Genomic DNA, 15,854 nt, shown 5'->3' with positions numbered 1-15,854 from the left:
AAACCATGATCTATAGTCCATGCTTTTTGCCTAAAAATGGCCAAAAATGGCCTATTTGGCATCCCTCATTAATAATGCATGTCTTTTCAAAAGATGTGAAAATAGAACAAAATCAATCAAAACCATGGGCTATAGTCCATGCTTTTTGCCTAATAATGGCCAAAAATGACCTATTTGGCATCCCTCATAAATAATGCATGTCTTTTCAAAAGGTGTGAAAATGGAACAAAATCAATCAAAACCATGGGCTATAGTCCATGCTTTTTGCCTAAAAATGGCCAAAAATGACCTTTTTTGCATTCTTTATTAAAGATAGATATTTTTTTGAAAAGGTGTGAAAATGGACCAAAATCCATCAAAACCATGGGAAGGAAGGAAGGAAGGAAGCTTCTTTATTTTGCCACGGTAAAAACATCAGTCGATTGCCTAAAAATATTTAAAAGTAAAGATTTACGATTAAAAAGCTAGTTACTGTTTTACATGTTTGTCGTGGAGCCCTTAGTTACAACTTTTCTTACTGTACAAACTATCAATTTCCGTTTTAAATTTTCGTACTGACTTGACCTCTTTTATATTTAACGGTAGGTCATTCCACAATTTTGCCCCACTATAGCTGAATGATCGTTTTAGATATTCAGTGTGTGGCTTAGGTATTGACAGTTTATGATCATGATTTCGAAGGTTGTATTTAGTATGGTAGTCGGAGAAAAGGTTTTGTAAGTAAACTGGTGTACGTCCCTGCATCGTCTTAAACATTAGTAGGGCTTTTTGTTTTTTACGACGAACTGCAAGTGTATCCCAGTTTAATTGGTCAAGGAGATGGCTAGATCTTATGTCATAGTTAGATCTTGTGATAACTCTAGCCGCTCGATTTTGACGCTTTTGTAGTTGAACACATAGTTTATCACTTAATCCATCCCAAACTGCACTACAATAGTCCAGTTTGGGTAGAATTAAGGCTTCGTAGATTTGGATGGCACTATCGGTCGAAATAAATGGGCGAACACGTTTTAGAGCCCCTATACTTGAAGAGATTTTCTTCGAAATGTTGTTAACATGTTCTGATCAATTAAGGTTTTTATCGATAGTGACACCCAAAGATTTGGTGTGATCAACTTGTTTAACGCTAGCTCCATTAATCGCAATATTAATAGTGGAATCGCATTGCGCTGTGAACTTTTGGCGGGACCCAATAATCATAAATTCCGTTTTCGCTACATTCAAGCTTAGCTTATTTGCTAACAACCACTGATGTATATTAGTGAGTTCAGTGTTGATGCTTGGTTCCAAGTCTCCTACATTTTTACCATGAACGCTGATGCTGGTATCATCAGCAAACATTCTTGTTATGGCTTGCGCCAAACAATTTGGTAAGTCATTAATATACAGGAGAAATAAAAGTGGGCCTAAATTACTGCCTTGTGGTACATAGGGCTATAGTCCATGCTTTTTGCCTAAAAATGGCCAAAAATGACCTATTTGGCATCCCTGATAAATAATGCATGTCTTTTCAAAAGGTGTGAAAATGGACCAAAATCAATCAAAACCATGGGCTATAGTCCATGCTTTTTGCCTAAAAATGGCCAAAAATGACCTATTTGGCGTCCCTCATAAATAATGCATTGACATTTCACAGGCTTTACACTTTTCTTCAAAAGAACTTTTTAATCCATTTTTGCATGAAGCTTTTTTATGGTATATTAATAATTTACCAGGATTGCTCGCGTGCGTTCTAAAATCAAGAATCGTTTGGACGTTTATTGATGGTTTTCACGGCGGCCATGTTGAAGGAACTTAACAAAAGAATTGTCAATGAATTCTTTTGTTATATCCTCCAACATGGCCGCCTTGTCTTTTGCTATTTAATTCTCTTGGGAATGGTTGAAAACCATTAATTACGTTACCACTGCCATATTGGAGGTATTGATAACAAAACATTTCTCATTAGCAACCTTTGTTAATACCACCAACATGGCCGCCATATTTGTCATTTGATTCTCTTGGGAATGATTGCAAACGGATCTTTCCAACAGACCTTTTCGGCTTGGACATAATGCTTTCCCATTTGAGCCCACCTGTCATCGCCCACTCCGCTACGCGTCGTGCTTCTCCTAACACTTTTCTCTTGTTCTGCCAATCCCTGCGTGCTTTATAACTGCACACAGCACGCGCGCAAGTTTTCTATTTCTTCAGAAGCATTAGTAGAATCGTAAATATATATAAAAAAATCAGAGTAATAATATTTGATTTCTTTGTCTTGTAAAGACACGCAAACACGGCGCAACTGTTTGCGCATGACGTGATGTTCCCAGCCAATCAAATGCGACTTGTATCGCTACGAGGTTCGTGTATCTTTCTATCCCCCCTCCCCCCGATTTTGCTTGAGTTACAAATGAAACAACGAAGTCAAGATTAGACATGATAAAATACAGTAAAGGAGTTAACACATCAACCTCGGTTTGCAACCATTGTTTCCTGGTCAGTCAAGTGAAATAAAGAAAGGTCTATAGACCCCTTGCAGTACTTTTGAATGTAGCTCAATCTGGGGAGCAAAACAATAGGTTCCAATTCTCAGGAGATTGGAATTCTTTTGTTTTTTCCCCGACATCGAGCTGCTTTGACGTCACATGCAAGGGGTCTATTGCTGCAAGTAGAGGCTGAGCTTGATAAAATACAGTAAATGTATAAACACATCAAGTCTATCCTCAACTTGGAACCATTGTTTCCTGGTCACTGAAGTGAATTCAGGAAAGGTCTGAGGATGTTGCTACAAGTAGAGGCTGTGCTTGATAAAATATAGTAAATGTATGAACACATCAAGTCCATCAAATTTGAGCCATGGTTTTCTGGTTATTGATGTGAAGTAAGGAAAGGTATATTGCTGCAAGTAGAGGCTGAGCTCGATAAAATACAATAACAGCATAGAAACATCAAGTCTAACCTGGACTTGAATCTATTGTTTTATTCTCATTTTAGCGAAAAGCGCTGCGCACAGATTCCAATAAATAGCTTTAAGACTCAGATAAACATTGCATTCAGTATAAACGAACCGATTTTATTATTTTTACTTAAAGTTAGAATAATAACCCAATTAAACAAAGATCTACTGCGATCGGCTATGAAAATTATTTGCTGAAAGCTGAGTATAAGTTTGTTTGTCTGAATTTCGCCTTGTCTCCATTTTTATGACGTCATCCGCGCGCACCGCTATTCGGGAAAGGCCCTAGCAAAAACTTTTGTTTTGCAGGAAAGTTGATAAGAGTGACATCATTCAAGAAAAGTCTATCTTCTTGTGTACAAGCCTTAATACATTGGATTCTCCCAATTGATGCACATGTAGGCCTCGTTTTCAAACAAAAAACATAGGGGCCTGGTACCGAAGAATCTCGAGAAATTTGATTGGCTACGACAAACTTGACATACTAAAAACGTGACATCACTTGAGAAAAGTCTATCTCCTTGTGTACAAGCTTTAATACATTGGATTCTCCCAATTGATGCACATGTAGGCCTCGTTTTCAAACAAAAAACATAGGAGCCTGGTACCGAAGAATCTCGAGAAATTTGATTGGCTACGACAAACTTGACATACTACCATAGCTTCCATAGCTTGCGTAACTACTAACGCTTCCACGGAATCCTGGGTATGGAGGATACGATGCGCCCTTGGAACGTTTGACCAGCAGTCGCACTTCTGGAGGACAGTTGCGCAGAATCGAAAGGGCTTCCTGTGAATTAGAATGTTAATGAGTCATTAGTGAATTGGATGTTAAATTTGATTGATCAAACACGGAGATGTATGTTATAAACATAACGTTTGGTTTCCAATTTTCTGTTACTCAGGAATAGACGCCATATTGGAAATATGCCCCAGAAGCCCCAGAATGCACTGCAACGCCACGACGTTGGTATGGATAACATGGTTTGCATTGCATTAGATGGTTTGGTGCATGCATTCTTCAGGTTTAGTTTAAAGTAATAAACCTAAATCAATACTGGTCTTCCTGTGGTGCGCTCAAATCCACCGCTTGTAAAAGGAATATACTCAGTTGGGGATTCCAAGTCCGGGGTCTAAGTATGACAAAAACACAGGAAGCCCATAAGCTAGGTCACTCACCCTGTAAGAAAGTCTCTCCATACTTTTCCCGTTTACTTGCAAAAGCATATCATTCACTTGAAGTTGTCCCGACAAAGCGGCCGAACCTCCAGGTACTAGCCGTTTAATGTAAATAGGGCCTGGAGAAGAATTATAAAATAAAAAAATATTTTTATAGCTATAAAGCCCTTTAAAGGGCCCCAAGGATGATGACGTTTTATTCCTACACTTACAGAATCCTTTTCGGTAGCTTTTTTTGTGTTACTTATTTTCGCTATAGACCTCCTCGGCTCTGACGTAATGTTGTCCCATTTCAGACCACGTGTCATTCTCAAAAGTATCATTTCTTTGTTTAAGGTTTGCGCTCGGTTGCACATGAGAAGACACATGAATATGGATACAGCTCAAACAAAGAATCTTATTCTCAAGGGAATGACACGTAGTCTGAAATGTGACAACATTACGCCGAGCCGGGGTAATACACAACAGGCAGAACGAAGTCTGGGAGTGGATGAACAAACAATGAATGGTGAGATAAAACAAAGAACGCAGCTCACATGTAGAACAATACACATTGTTCACCATAATCCATGCTTTCTTTGTTTTTGTTATTTTGCCCAATCCCAAGCTTCGTTCTACCAGTGGACACCGACCCCCGAGCCGAGGAGGTCTACTGTCGTGTTATTCTCAGAGGAGTTTGACATTTGAATATGAAAAGAGATTCTGAAACGAACTGTGTTAGTTTAGGTATAAAAAGTCATTAGAGACTATTCTAATTCTATGAAAATCTTACTTGGGACGAATTCATGAGCTTGCTGTAACGCAAGGAATTAAGTGTTTGTTAGGGATCATGTTGCGTGACATAATTGTCACGCATGTCAAACAATCTTACCTCCCATCTCTCCTCCAGTTAAGCTCATGCCAAGGCCTTGTGGTCCCTTGATTAAATGAACTTCAAATGGCTGATCTTCCATTCCATAATCTAAGAATAAAACATCGAATACTAAGCAGGTTTTTCGATGAGTGGGTAATACATGATTCGTAGACGTAACAGGATGCCGTAACATTGGAACAGCTTCCAAAGGAGAAGCTTATCGTATAATAATCACCTCCCCAAGCGATAGAATCATGATCCCAGTGCGCATGCGTCATTTTAATTCCGCTGTACTGATCATATCACGCGTGAATGCGCTCGTTATTCAACTAATATCATCTCTCACTTTCCCTAGTGATTTAACAACTTATATTAATGCGCATGCGTTGTCTAACATACCGCTGTACTTAATAGATGTCTTAATGTATCAAATATGCGCATGATTGCATCACTTTACTACTTTACTACACGTTTAACGACGCAATGCGCATGCGTGGAGTTACATACCGCTGTACTGAACAGATCCTGTATGGGTATAACCGCTGTCCATAGAACTTGGCAGCTGCGTGTTGATGTGGTCTTCGGGAGCACATTTCTCGACAACTAGTTGAGCGATGACAGGAGAATTACGAAGTTGATCAACAGCCTTGGAATTAAACAATAAAAGCAAATATTAACTTTATCGAGCGTAATATTCTAAAACTACGTCTGGGCCAGTTTGTATCAAAGCCATGGCATGGCACACGACATTCAACTCACGTGTTGAGAGAGCAACACACCAACTACATCAAACAAACTTAACTTAAATACTAGTTTGGACGAGGGAAAAGAAAGCAAGATATTAACTTAATGGAACTGAATAAGATGCTTATAAAAATGGTATTTACCTCTTGTCGTGTGGCTCTCGTTAGATTGATGTTATTGACTGCCACGATTCGATCTCCAACGCCTATCCTACCGTCCATTGCCGCTGCTCCATTTGGGTTGATTGACTTGACGAAAATACCTCCACAGTCTGGTCCACCCTGCACACGAGAAGATGAACGATTGAGCACACGAAGGCGAAGCAATTTTCAAGAATTAAGAAGGATAGGAAAGGAAGCATTTGGGTAAAAAGGTAGGTAAGCAGAGGAGGGAGTTTAGGGAGGGAACGAGGGACTGGGAGGATCGAGCTAATGAGGTAGTAAGAATGGAAAAACAGAAGGAAGGAAGGAAGGAAGTAAGGAAGGAAGGAGGAAGGGAGGGAGGGAGGAAGGGAGGAAGGAAGGAAGGTAGGAAGGAAGGAAGGAGAGTGGGAGAGAGGGAGGGAGGAAGGAAGGAAGGAAAGTAGCAGGCTAGGAAGGACGGAAGGAGAACGAATAAGAGTAGTTGGAGAAGAACTCGACGTAAAACACTGGAGAGTAGAGTATAACTTTAAGTCACTTAACAAACTTACCACAACGCTAAATCCAAAACTGTTGTTATACTTTTGAAGCTCGATGTAAATGCATTTTGGCTGGAAATAATATAGATATTTAATTAATTTCTTGGTCCGTACGTACGATAATGTTGTACAAGACTTTGTTTGTTCTGTGCGGGCATGAGGATATCGCGTAATAAGCTTATGGCTCTCGTGTGATCGATTTGAATTTAAAAATGAGAAAAACACTACTCTTGCATGAGGGAGGGTGTGAGAGTTAAATTCTCGCTGACAGGTAGCGCATTAGCGGTGCAAGGCTACTCAAACTTCCCTAATGCTCAATGAAGGCATTGAATATAGCAGCGTTTTGTAACGAGAAGTTGAGTTTTCTCTTTTGAATTTTGTTAATGATTGATAATGTAAACTTACCGAAGTCCTCATTAGTTGGTCCAGGTCTTCGACAGGTTGCAGGTCTGCCTGTGGCTGTCGGAAACGCTCGATGACAAGCGTTGCAGTAGCCTCGGAGCGACGAAGTAACTCTACAGCCTGAGATGTAGAGCAAAGTATATGGAGTGACCGACTGACTGACTGACTGACTGATCTACTGACTGACTGACTGACTGACTGATCTACTGACTGAGTTAATTACTGACTGACTGACTGACTGATCTACTGACTGAGTTAATTACTGACTGACTGACTGACTGACTGACTGACTGACTGACTGACTGACTGACTGACTGGCTGACTGACTGACTGACTGACTGACCGACTGACTGACTGACTGACTGACCGACTGACTGACTGATCTACTGAGTGAGTGAGTGAGTGAGTGAGTGAGTGAGTGAGTGAGTGAGTGACTGACTGACTGACTGACTGGCTGACTGACTGACTGACCGACTGAATAACTGACTGACTGACCGACTGAACGACTGGCTGAGTGAGTGAGTGAGTGAGTGATCGACTGACTGACTGACTGACCGAATGACTTGAATCGAATAAATTAAATAAATGGATGCAAGAATGAATGACAGTTTTTGCTCACCTGTTTTCGGTTCATTCCTTCCATACAAACTCCGTTTATCTCAACAATATGGTCCCCTGATCAAGGAAAGCAAACATTATTTAACTCCATAAGTCGGTATCTTATAAGTGTACATGTGTCACTCAAGAAGTATATTTGAGAAGGATAAAATCATATTTCTGTTTACGACTACATGAAAAGTCGTAGCTAACATGAATACTGACAATCACAAGGCTTCCGAATTTCACGCGCGAAATAGTACATTTTGACGTCGCGACAAAATATAATTAAAAAATATAATATATAATAAACAAAACACAATAAAACGCACACAATAAACCTACTCCTTGCGGCGTGACGGCAAATTGTATGTATTGTATGTAAGGCAAAATGAAAAAAAAAATATTCGGTGTCCATAAGGAAAAAAAAAAAACTATGAATTTTTGCAAACAAAGCATTTTGTGAGTAAACTTGCAAATAGCTTTTTGATGTAACGTTGGATAATAATACCCAGTTTCGAATTCTGTTTCTCAGGGTTAATCTAATTTTGTGTAGAATATTCACGTGTTCCAGTGAACGTCTGTAGTATTTCAAAGAATTCGTATTCTAGAAGTTGTGCATTCTTTACTTTAAAGTTGGTATTAATGAATATTTAGACACTGTAAATGAGTCTGTGATTAAGGAACACAGCGATGTAGACCCCTTGCACTGAGTTCCGAGAGGAATTGTTTTGGGAAACAAAACAATGGACGTTTTTTCCATAAGAAAAGACGGTATATTGTTTTGTCTTCCCAGAAAAATTCCTCTTGGATATCAATGCAAGGGGTCTATGGTACGAATTCCAGAAAACCTATTGAAATAATCTGGAATAGACATGCCATAACAGTAGGCACAGCAATAGAGTCGTTCTTCCTTGGGAAACTGAATTCTTTCTCAAGTAAATCAGATTAGACCAGACTCAATTGTTCCTGCCTCCTGTCATGGCTGCCATCACGTGATGGTGCAAAGCCTCTATATATGCTGTGGTATGATTTATCAGGAATTAAAATTGTGTTTATTAAGGTAAATGTCATCACTTTGGAATTAATGACACCGACTTCCCTAGTTACCGTTGCTATGACCCACGAGCTCAACAAATTAGCTAGAATATCTCAGAATTTAAAGCTGTGATCCCGAAAATTGATCATAAATTGTTTCAATTGTATACTTGTATAATATATATATAAATAAAAAATAAACTTCAGAGGAATCAAAGGAAGATGAAATTCATTAAAAGCGAAAAGGCGAAATGTACAAAAATATTTAAAAAAGTTGGCAAAAATCACGTGGTTCGTAATTACTAAAAATAGAAAAATATATGTTAAAAGCATGGAAAAAGCAGATAAAGAAAGATAGATCGAGAGAGAGAGAGAGAGAGAGAGAGAGAGAGAGAGAGAGAGAGAGAGTTGAATGACAAATGGTAAAAATAATAAGTTCAAATTTCATTTTTTCTCGATCAAGACGCCAGTCTGTCTTCAAATGATTGATTTAATCAATCCAGCAATTCCCCAAACTCAATGCATTAACACTCTCCTAGCTGCGTCTCCAACCTAATCAATTAATCAAAATTCGCTATTTCACTTAGCAAGTCTTAGTCATAACTCCTCGCCCTCCTATGGTCGAAATTTCGTCAGGCTGTTTCTGATTGGTCGAAATTTCGTCAGGCTGTTTCTGATTGGTCAGAATTAACAATTCATTTTGCCATCTGTTTTTATTATAATTATATGTGGGCAAATATTCGGGGGAAGAACCGCGGATGTTGTACTAACTCTTATTACAACCAAACGTGTATATTAATTCCATTTTACGAGGGCTAGAAAATCATAGTTGAAAGATTATTTTTTAATGAAGATTTCCAGCTACAAGATCGAAAGATTTCCTCGAATTCTTATTGTTAACTACCTTTAATTCTGTTAAAAATTATTTTGCTTTCATTTTGTGCTAAAATGAAAAAAAAAATGTTTTATTCTTCTTTGTGTTATCTTTAGCCGTAAACGATTTACAACTCGATGTTTTTGCTATGCTTATTAAGAAACCAGTGATGATAAGATGGTTACCTCGAATCTGTAAGTATTTTTCTGTTATTGAAGTTAAACTCCATCTTCCAAAAGAAATATTTTGTGTTTAAATTATTTTTAAACCGAAGAATTATACTTAAACAAAGATATAAAAATGTATTTTTCATAGCTTATAATCGAATTTATCATTGTATTTTACTTTTTATTATATATAAAATGTATATATTTTCACGGGTTTTTCTATCTGGAATATTTTGTTTTGAAACCCAGGTTATTTTGTAGAGTATATATAGGTTTTTGTTGTTGTTGTTTGTAGTGTGTAGACTGTAGTTCTTGCGGGATTTCAAACATGTTAAATCTAAGATTTGCTGATCAATGTGTTGGAAATTATAATTTTTGGTTTTCTCAATAATGAAGCGAAAAAAAAAATCAATGGAGTGAGAAATGTTCACTGGTGCTATTCGAGTTGAATTTCAAAAAAATTCAAAAAAGAAAATCGGGAACCCAAAATAATTCTTATAAAAATGATGACGTTTTTAACTTTAAATTTGTTCAGAAAAAAAGTAATTTTAAGGTTAAGATAAGTTGTATATTTGCAAGTAATATGGAGTAGAGTTTTTCAAACGGAATATTCACTGGAAGTTCGACTATCTAACCTCATTTAAGAAGCAGATGGACTTGGCTTTGACTTAATCTGCATTTCCAATAAACATCTATTGAAAAAAACCTTCAAATGCATTTGAAAATCTCCCTGGATGGTCTATAAAACACTTTTGAATTTCCTATATTTTGTGCAAGCTGTTAGGATCATAGTAAACGACGTGTAGGTATTATTTCAATGTATAGATCTGCACAAAGTAGTGAATAATTTATAGATGCATTTCTATCGCTTCTGGGTGGATAGCCGAAAGTACAAGCTTTTGTTCAACGACGTACTATCAAGCGACCGCAGAAATTCCTTACTTTCAAATACGAAATTCAATTAAGAAAGCATTCCTAATCCCTAACTTTCAGACGTACAATTCGTAACTGATTTCGAAATCGAATCTCTAATCCCCCTTTGCTATACTTTGGTATATTTTTTGTTTCGTTTTGAAGAACACTAAGAAATATTTAGTTTGGAGAAGTGGTTAGAAAAACGAAGCAAAAAAGTTCAAATGGAATCGAAATTCGAAGTAAATTGCAATACAAAAAAAAAAAAAAAAAAAAAAAAAAAAAAAGAAGAAAGAAAGAATGACTGTACATTATTTGGAAGTTCTGTATATCTTAAAGTTGTTGGTGGGCTTTACTGGCTCAGATGTGAGACAGCTGCAATCCAACAGCAGACAAAGTAGACATGTACATACAGCGATATTGAATTTGAATTTGAAATTTAAGCTGATAAAACACTCAAATGACATTCCTGTCTACTGGAATGAGAACACTCTTGGTCTAATAGAACTTAGAGATGATCTAAATTTCACTGATCCAATGTCATCTTCTCCTTACTAAGACTTGATTTTGATGTAAGAAGCTTAAGGAGAAGTCGCAAAATCATCAAAGTTTTTTGACTACTTTGATGACTAGTGTGCACTTGGTTTAATACCTTATCGCGAGGGTGCTCGTTCCTTAAAAGAGTCGTGAAACATTTGTACGTGATCAAGGTTGAGATTTGGTCGAAATTTAAACGCATTGTTTCGAAAGGATCACCCTCAAACCAATATATACATATATATTTGTTTTTATCTCAAATGTTCAGCTATCCAGTTTGAATATAAAAACGATGTCTGAAAAGTGCAGTCACACCTCTGCATCAATTTGTTAATGCAATATTCGCTTACAAGCTTTGTCGCGCTGGGGATATTTTTTGCGGGAAACCCTTCTTGACTACCTTTTCTTATTTAGACTATGACCTTCGTTTTTGAGTTGGAAAGGAAAAGTTGTCAATTTAACATTAAGTATATATATGATAAGGCAAGAAGACAGATCGTTTTCATATGATTATAAGTGATTAATAGAGACAGATTTGATTGAAAGATGAAGAATGGTAGGCAATAGTCCCCTTCACAGTTCCCTGCGCCATATTGAAAGGTAGCCGTGTCTTTGCACCGGAGCGAGACGAACGGTGAGCTTGCAATGATAGAGACATGTTAATAATTGTCCAAGGTGTTAAATAAGGTCTCTAACACTGCAAGCTCACCGTTCGTCTCGCTTCGATGCAAAGGCACGGCTACCTTTCAATTTGGTGCAGGGAACTTTGAAAAGGACTATTGGAGTGGCCTGAAATATAGAATTACTATGACTAGGATGATTTAATGTTAGCAAAAGAAATAAGAAAGCAAGCAAACATGAAAGAAAGTAAGCTAATGAGAATATCTAATTGAAAAAAGAAGGAGGTGAAAAGCAAAAGAAAGAGAGATGAGAAGAAACAAAGAAACAAAATAAGAAAGAAAAAATCAAAGGAAAGGAATGAATGAATGAATGAAATAAGGAAGGAAGGAAGAAAATAACAAAGAAAGGAAGGAAGAAGGGAGCAGGGAGGAAATAAGGAAGGAAGAAAGAAAGAAAGTAGAAAGAGAAAGAAAATAATGAAAGAAAGATTAACAGGAAAAAGAGGTTGCTGTCAAGCGGTTCTTTCAATATCAGACAAAATTCTCTCAACGTAATTATTATATAGTTGATTGTTTTTAGGAAATTGCTTGTGTGGACAACATGACTATTGAGACTGATAACATAAGAGTATTTACTGTCTGTATGTCAATATTTGGACCTCAAACAGAAATACAAAAGCTGCAATATTTTGCACTTGACTATGAGTCATAAATTTGCTCTTTTTTCGTTTTTCTCATATTTTAAGAAGCAAATACATTTAATTTGATTTTACTACTAATTTTACTAAGTTTTTCGATCATGAATTTTCACAGCTTTTCTTAGCGCTCGATGCAATTACAAAAATCCCTATTTTAAAAGTTACCTATAGCTTATCGCACTGAACTCTTGAACGTAAACAATACAAATTTAAAAACTTAAATTGAATCCACAAGCATTTATGAATTAACTATCGCCCATTTATTTTTAAAACATATTTTTCTTCCTGTCACTTACCAACTTTGATCTTTCCTGAAGCTTCTGCAGCTCCTCCAGGAAGCAGACTTTTGACGTAAATTCCACCAAGTTCACTTCCACCCTGTAAATCCAAGAAAAAAGCTGAATAAGATGGTAGCACGTTTTTCAAGCCATGTGGGATGTAGGCATTTTCAAGGTATGTTTCAAGGCGAAAACAAGGGGGTGAAAATGCTGATAATCTCAAAAGGAAATTAAATTGCACAGTCATTAAGAAAAATTGAGAGATTTAGATCCTGATAAGGTATTTCTTTCGTAAATGTGGCAGGATTTTTTTGCAAAACACACATAATGATCCAGTGATAAGATACGGAAATCATGAACCGATTTTTCACAAAAGAACAAAAGATTTTTAGTTTCCATAAAAAAATTATGAATGTCATAAAAAATATACCAAAAATTTAAATTTTCTTAAAATTTCAAGATTTCAAAAATAATCTACATTTTATATTTTATATTTTGGCATTTTATTGAAATTCCATCTTGGAATGGCTGAAAAAAATCCGGATCGAAAGAATTTATTGTTTATTGTTTCAACGGATATTAGCTGTCTTCACTTTCTCATTTTGTCCGACGTATACGATTTTCTTTAAAGAAAAATGACTTCAAACTGACAACTGTCAGTTCACAATGCAAAATCTAAACCCATTTTTTATACTAAAGAACCATGACTTTTAGATTGAGTTATGCAAAATGAGAAAAAAGATTTTGAAAAAGTCGAGCAAATTTTTTCACTTTGATTACATACATACATAGACTTTATTGGATTCCCAAAAGGGCTTTTCAGGCCAATTTACAATAAGAACGATTCTAAAGAATCACATGTACAATCAAAGAAACTGATAAGATAAAAAAATTAAAATAAATAAATAAATAATTCTTGCATTCTCGTTAAAGTTTGGTCATTGAAGTTTCAATTTACCAGTTTTGAAGAGATCTACAAATAACGGATTTCCATCTAGACAATTTTTTTTTCCATATACTCATTACCCATCAAAAAGTCAATATTATATTTTGCTATGTTTATTCAAAAACTTTTAGCTTATATTGTGGTGTAGATATCTAGCTAAATTACTACAAACAAAAACAAAAAACAAAAAAAAAAAAAAGAAAAAAAAAAAGAAGTACGGAATCGTTCCTTAAAAGTAAATGTTCCAATATACGTTTAGATTTAAGGCTTTTTTCTTTCTTTATTCCCATTTTAAGAATGAAATATCATCTTTTTTTTTTTACATTAGCGTATAGGCTGTTCGTTATGAATCTTAAACAATTGATTAATACTCTTGGTAGATTTGATGACCAAATGGCTTCGGTCTGTTTGAAATCATCGGCAATAAAAACAAGTTTTTTCTTACTTTGCGCTCTCGTATATTATCAAGCACGTATACAATATACACATACATATTTATTTTTCTCTAAAATCTAAAAACTCAATAATCCAAAAAAACCTTATAAATCTTAGAGAACAATTAATTTGTTTGCGTTTTAATATGTTATTTTTTGATAAGTTATGTATTTTTAGTAAGATTCGTAGGAATCGAGTAAGGTTCTTTCACGTTTTCGTGCAATTTTGTAACTATATTTTTGATTCAAGCAAAGACAAAATCGCAAAATTTCGAAAAACACTTATTTGAAATTTTAAATAATTTATTAGCTTTTTTTACAGATCTCAAATATCGATTCAACTATATCCTCAAATTCATAGATCTAGTTAACATTGTTGTATTTTTTTCCAGAAATCACCGAAAAAAACTTTTATTTTAAAACATTTTACACGAGTTTGACACTAATTTCATTTTAACCTAATTCAAAAAAAAAAAAAAAAAAAAAAAAAAAAAAAACAACGAAAATTTTCATCAAGAATAATAGCTTAAGCACCCTAGTGTTAGTATTGTTGATATCATGTAAGATATTCACTCTAAATAATGCCGACTTCCCTGATACTCACACTTCAATATTTGTTATTTCTACTGAATATATTTTCGTATAATGGTGATGAAAGTTTCAAAATATTATAATATTTTGTTATTTAATTTAAACTGCTTTAAAGAGCAAAACATGTCAATATTATTTTGAAAGACATTTTTGGAAAATAATTTCGAATAAAAACGAGAAATTTTTAAAGATTGACAGGTTATTTTTAAGCTTAAATTATGGGCTAACTTGGTGTTTGTTAGGCCTTATGGCTTCGTAAAACTGACGAAATTGTAAACTTTCATACAACAATCAATCAAAATTGTCAAAATGTAGTTGAAACGAAGTGTCGTATTTGAATTTCAAATTATTAAGATTCATGATCAATCAAAAATAATTCCATCGGCAAAAAATATTTTCATATGAAGTGAATGAAGCTTTCATTCCTAATGAATAATTCATCTTATTCTAATTTAAGAGTATTCGTACGCTGAAAACGTGAACGAAAAATAAATGGTATAAAGATTCTTCAAAATTTCCTTGTAAAGGAAAAGAATTCGACCAATGTCTTAACCTAAATAATTTCTTTAGCGAATCAGATTTCACGATTCTATTTTTTTAAAATTTGGACCATTTTGTGCGTTTTGCAAGAGATGTGAGCAAGCGAATGCATAACTTTTGCACAGCGGTTTTCTTACCATTACATTAAGCCCAAAGCTACCATTGAGTTTAGGAATTTCAATTGGAATATAATCCTATTTATAGAACGAGTAAATACATTAGTAATGTACTAATTAGTACTAGTTATTATTGTTATTAATTTTTGCTCTCTGAGAGATTTGAGACCTTTTCCATATTTTGACTGTTTCATTCAAGTGTCAAAAATTTGAAAACAAACGATCAAATTTGACACGTAAAAAATACACCAAAAAAAGTGAAGGGAATAATCGAAATCATTTTTGATTTTTACTTTTATTTTTATCACAAAATATCTTCAAAACTTTCTATATCACTATTTTCGAATTCAATTTATTTTTAAGATAAATAAATAGTTAAAAAATATATAAATATTTATATTTAGCTTACATTATAGAATGTTACTTTTAATGATATGGAAAAGGTCTTTCCCCCCAGCTTTATACTAACTATATTTTAATATTATTTATTTCAGAAACAGGTAAAGTTTCAAGCTCAGAAGGAAATGGCCGCCCGTTTGGGCATTAAATGAAATATCAAGTCAAAATTATTACAAAAATTACAAAATAAAATAAATAAATCCTTGACTTTGTTACTTCAATAAATCCCCAAAAATGTAAGAATTTTTAAATAAAAAAAATGAAAATGTGTAACGATGTATGTTTTGTTTCATGTATAAGTGTCAAGCGGAA

The 15,854-nt window shown here is 35.0% G+C and overlaps 1 protein-coding gene and 1 long non-coding RNA gene across 2 annotated transcripts; one reads left to right on the top strand and one right to left on the bottom strand.

Annotated features, from left to right (window-relative positions):
• Window positions 1-2,922: 2,922 nt before the first annotated feature.
• On the bottom strand, window positions 2,923-12,609 carry LOC116301935 (disks large homolog 3). The gene is made up of 9 exons (XM_089027370.1): window positions 12,535-12,609; window positions 7,415-7,470; window positions 6,799-6,915; window positions 6,406-6,465; window positions 5,858-5,995; window positions 5,478-5,616; window positions 4,989-5,078; window positions 4,118-4,236; window positions 2,923-3,728 (listed from the first exon to the last, which is right to left on the bottom strand). Exons 2-9 carry the CDS (start codon window positions 7,436-7,438, stop codon window positions 3,573-3,575), a joined length of 843 nt encoding a protein of 280 aa, XP_088883496.1. The 5' UTR covers window positions 7,439-7,470; window positions 12,535-12,609; the 3' UTR covers window positions 2,923-3,572.
• On the top strand, window positions 9,177-15,815 carry LOC116301934 (uncharacterized). Its single transcript, XR_004197793.2, has 3 exons — window positions 9,177-9,498; window positions 12,556-12,691; window positions 15,638-15,815. It is a non-coding gene; the product is annotated as an uncharacterized LOC116301934 (long non-coding RNA).
• Window positions 15,816-15,854: the final 39 nt, after the last annotated feature.

This window comes from Actinia tenebrosa, unplaced genomic scaffold, assembly GCF_029948245.1.
Source record: "Actinia tenebrosa isolate PJP-AT-01 unplaced genomic scaffold, QUT_ActTen_1.0 PGA_scaffold11__36_contigs__length_13525064, whole genome shotgun sequence".
NCBI lineage: Eukaryota > Metazoa > Cnidaria > Anthozoa > Actiniaria > Actiniidae > Actinia > Actinia tenebrosa.
The sequence above is the reverse complement of the archived record's forward strand: the minus strand, read 5'-3'. Positions and strand labels throughout refer to the sequence as shown.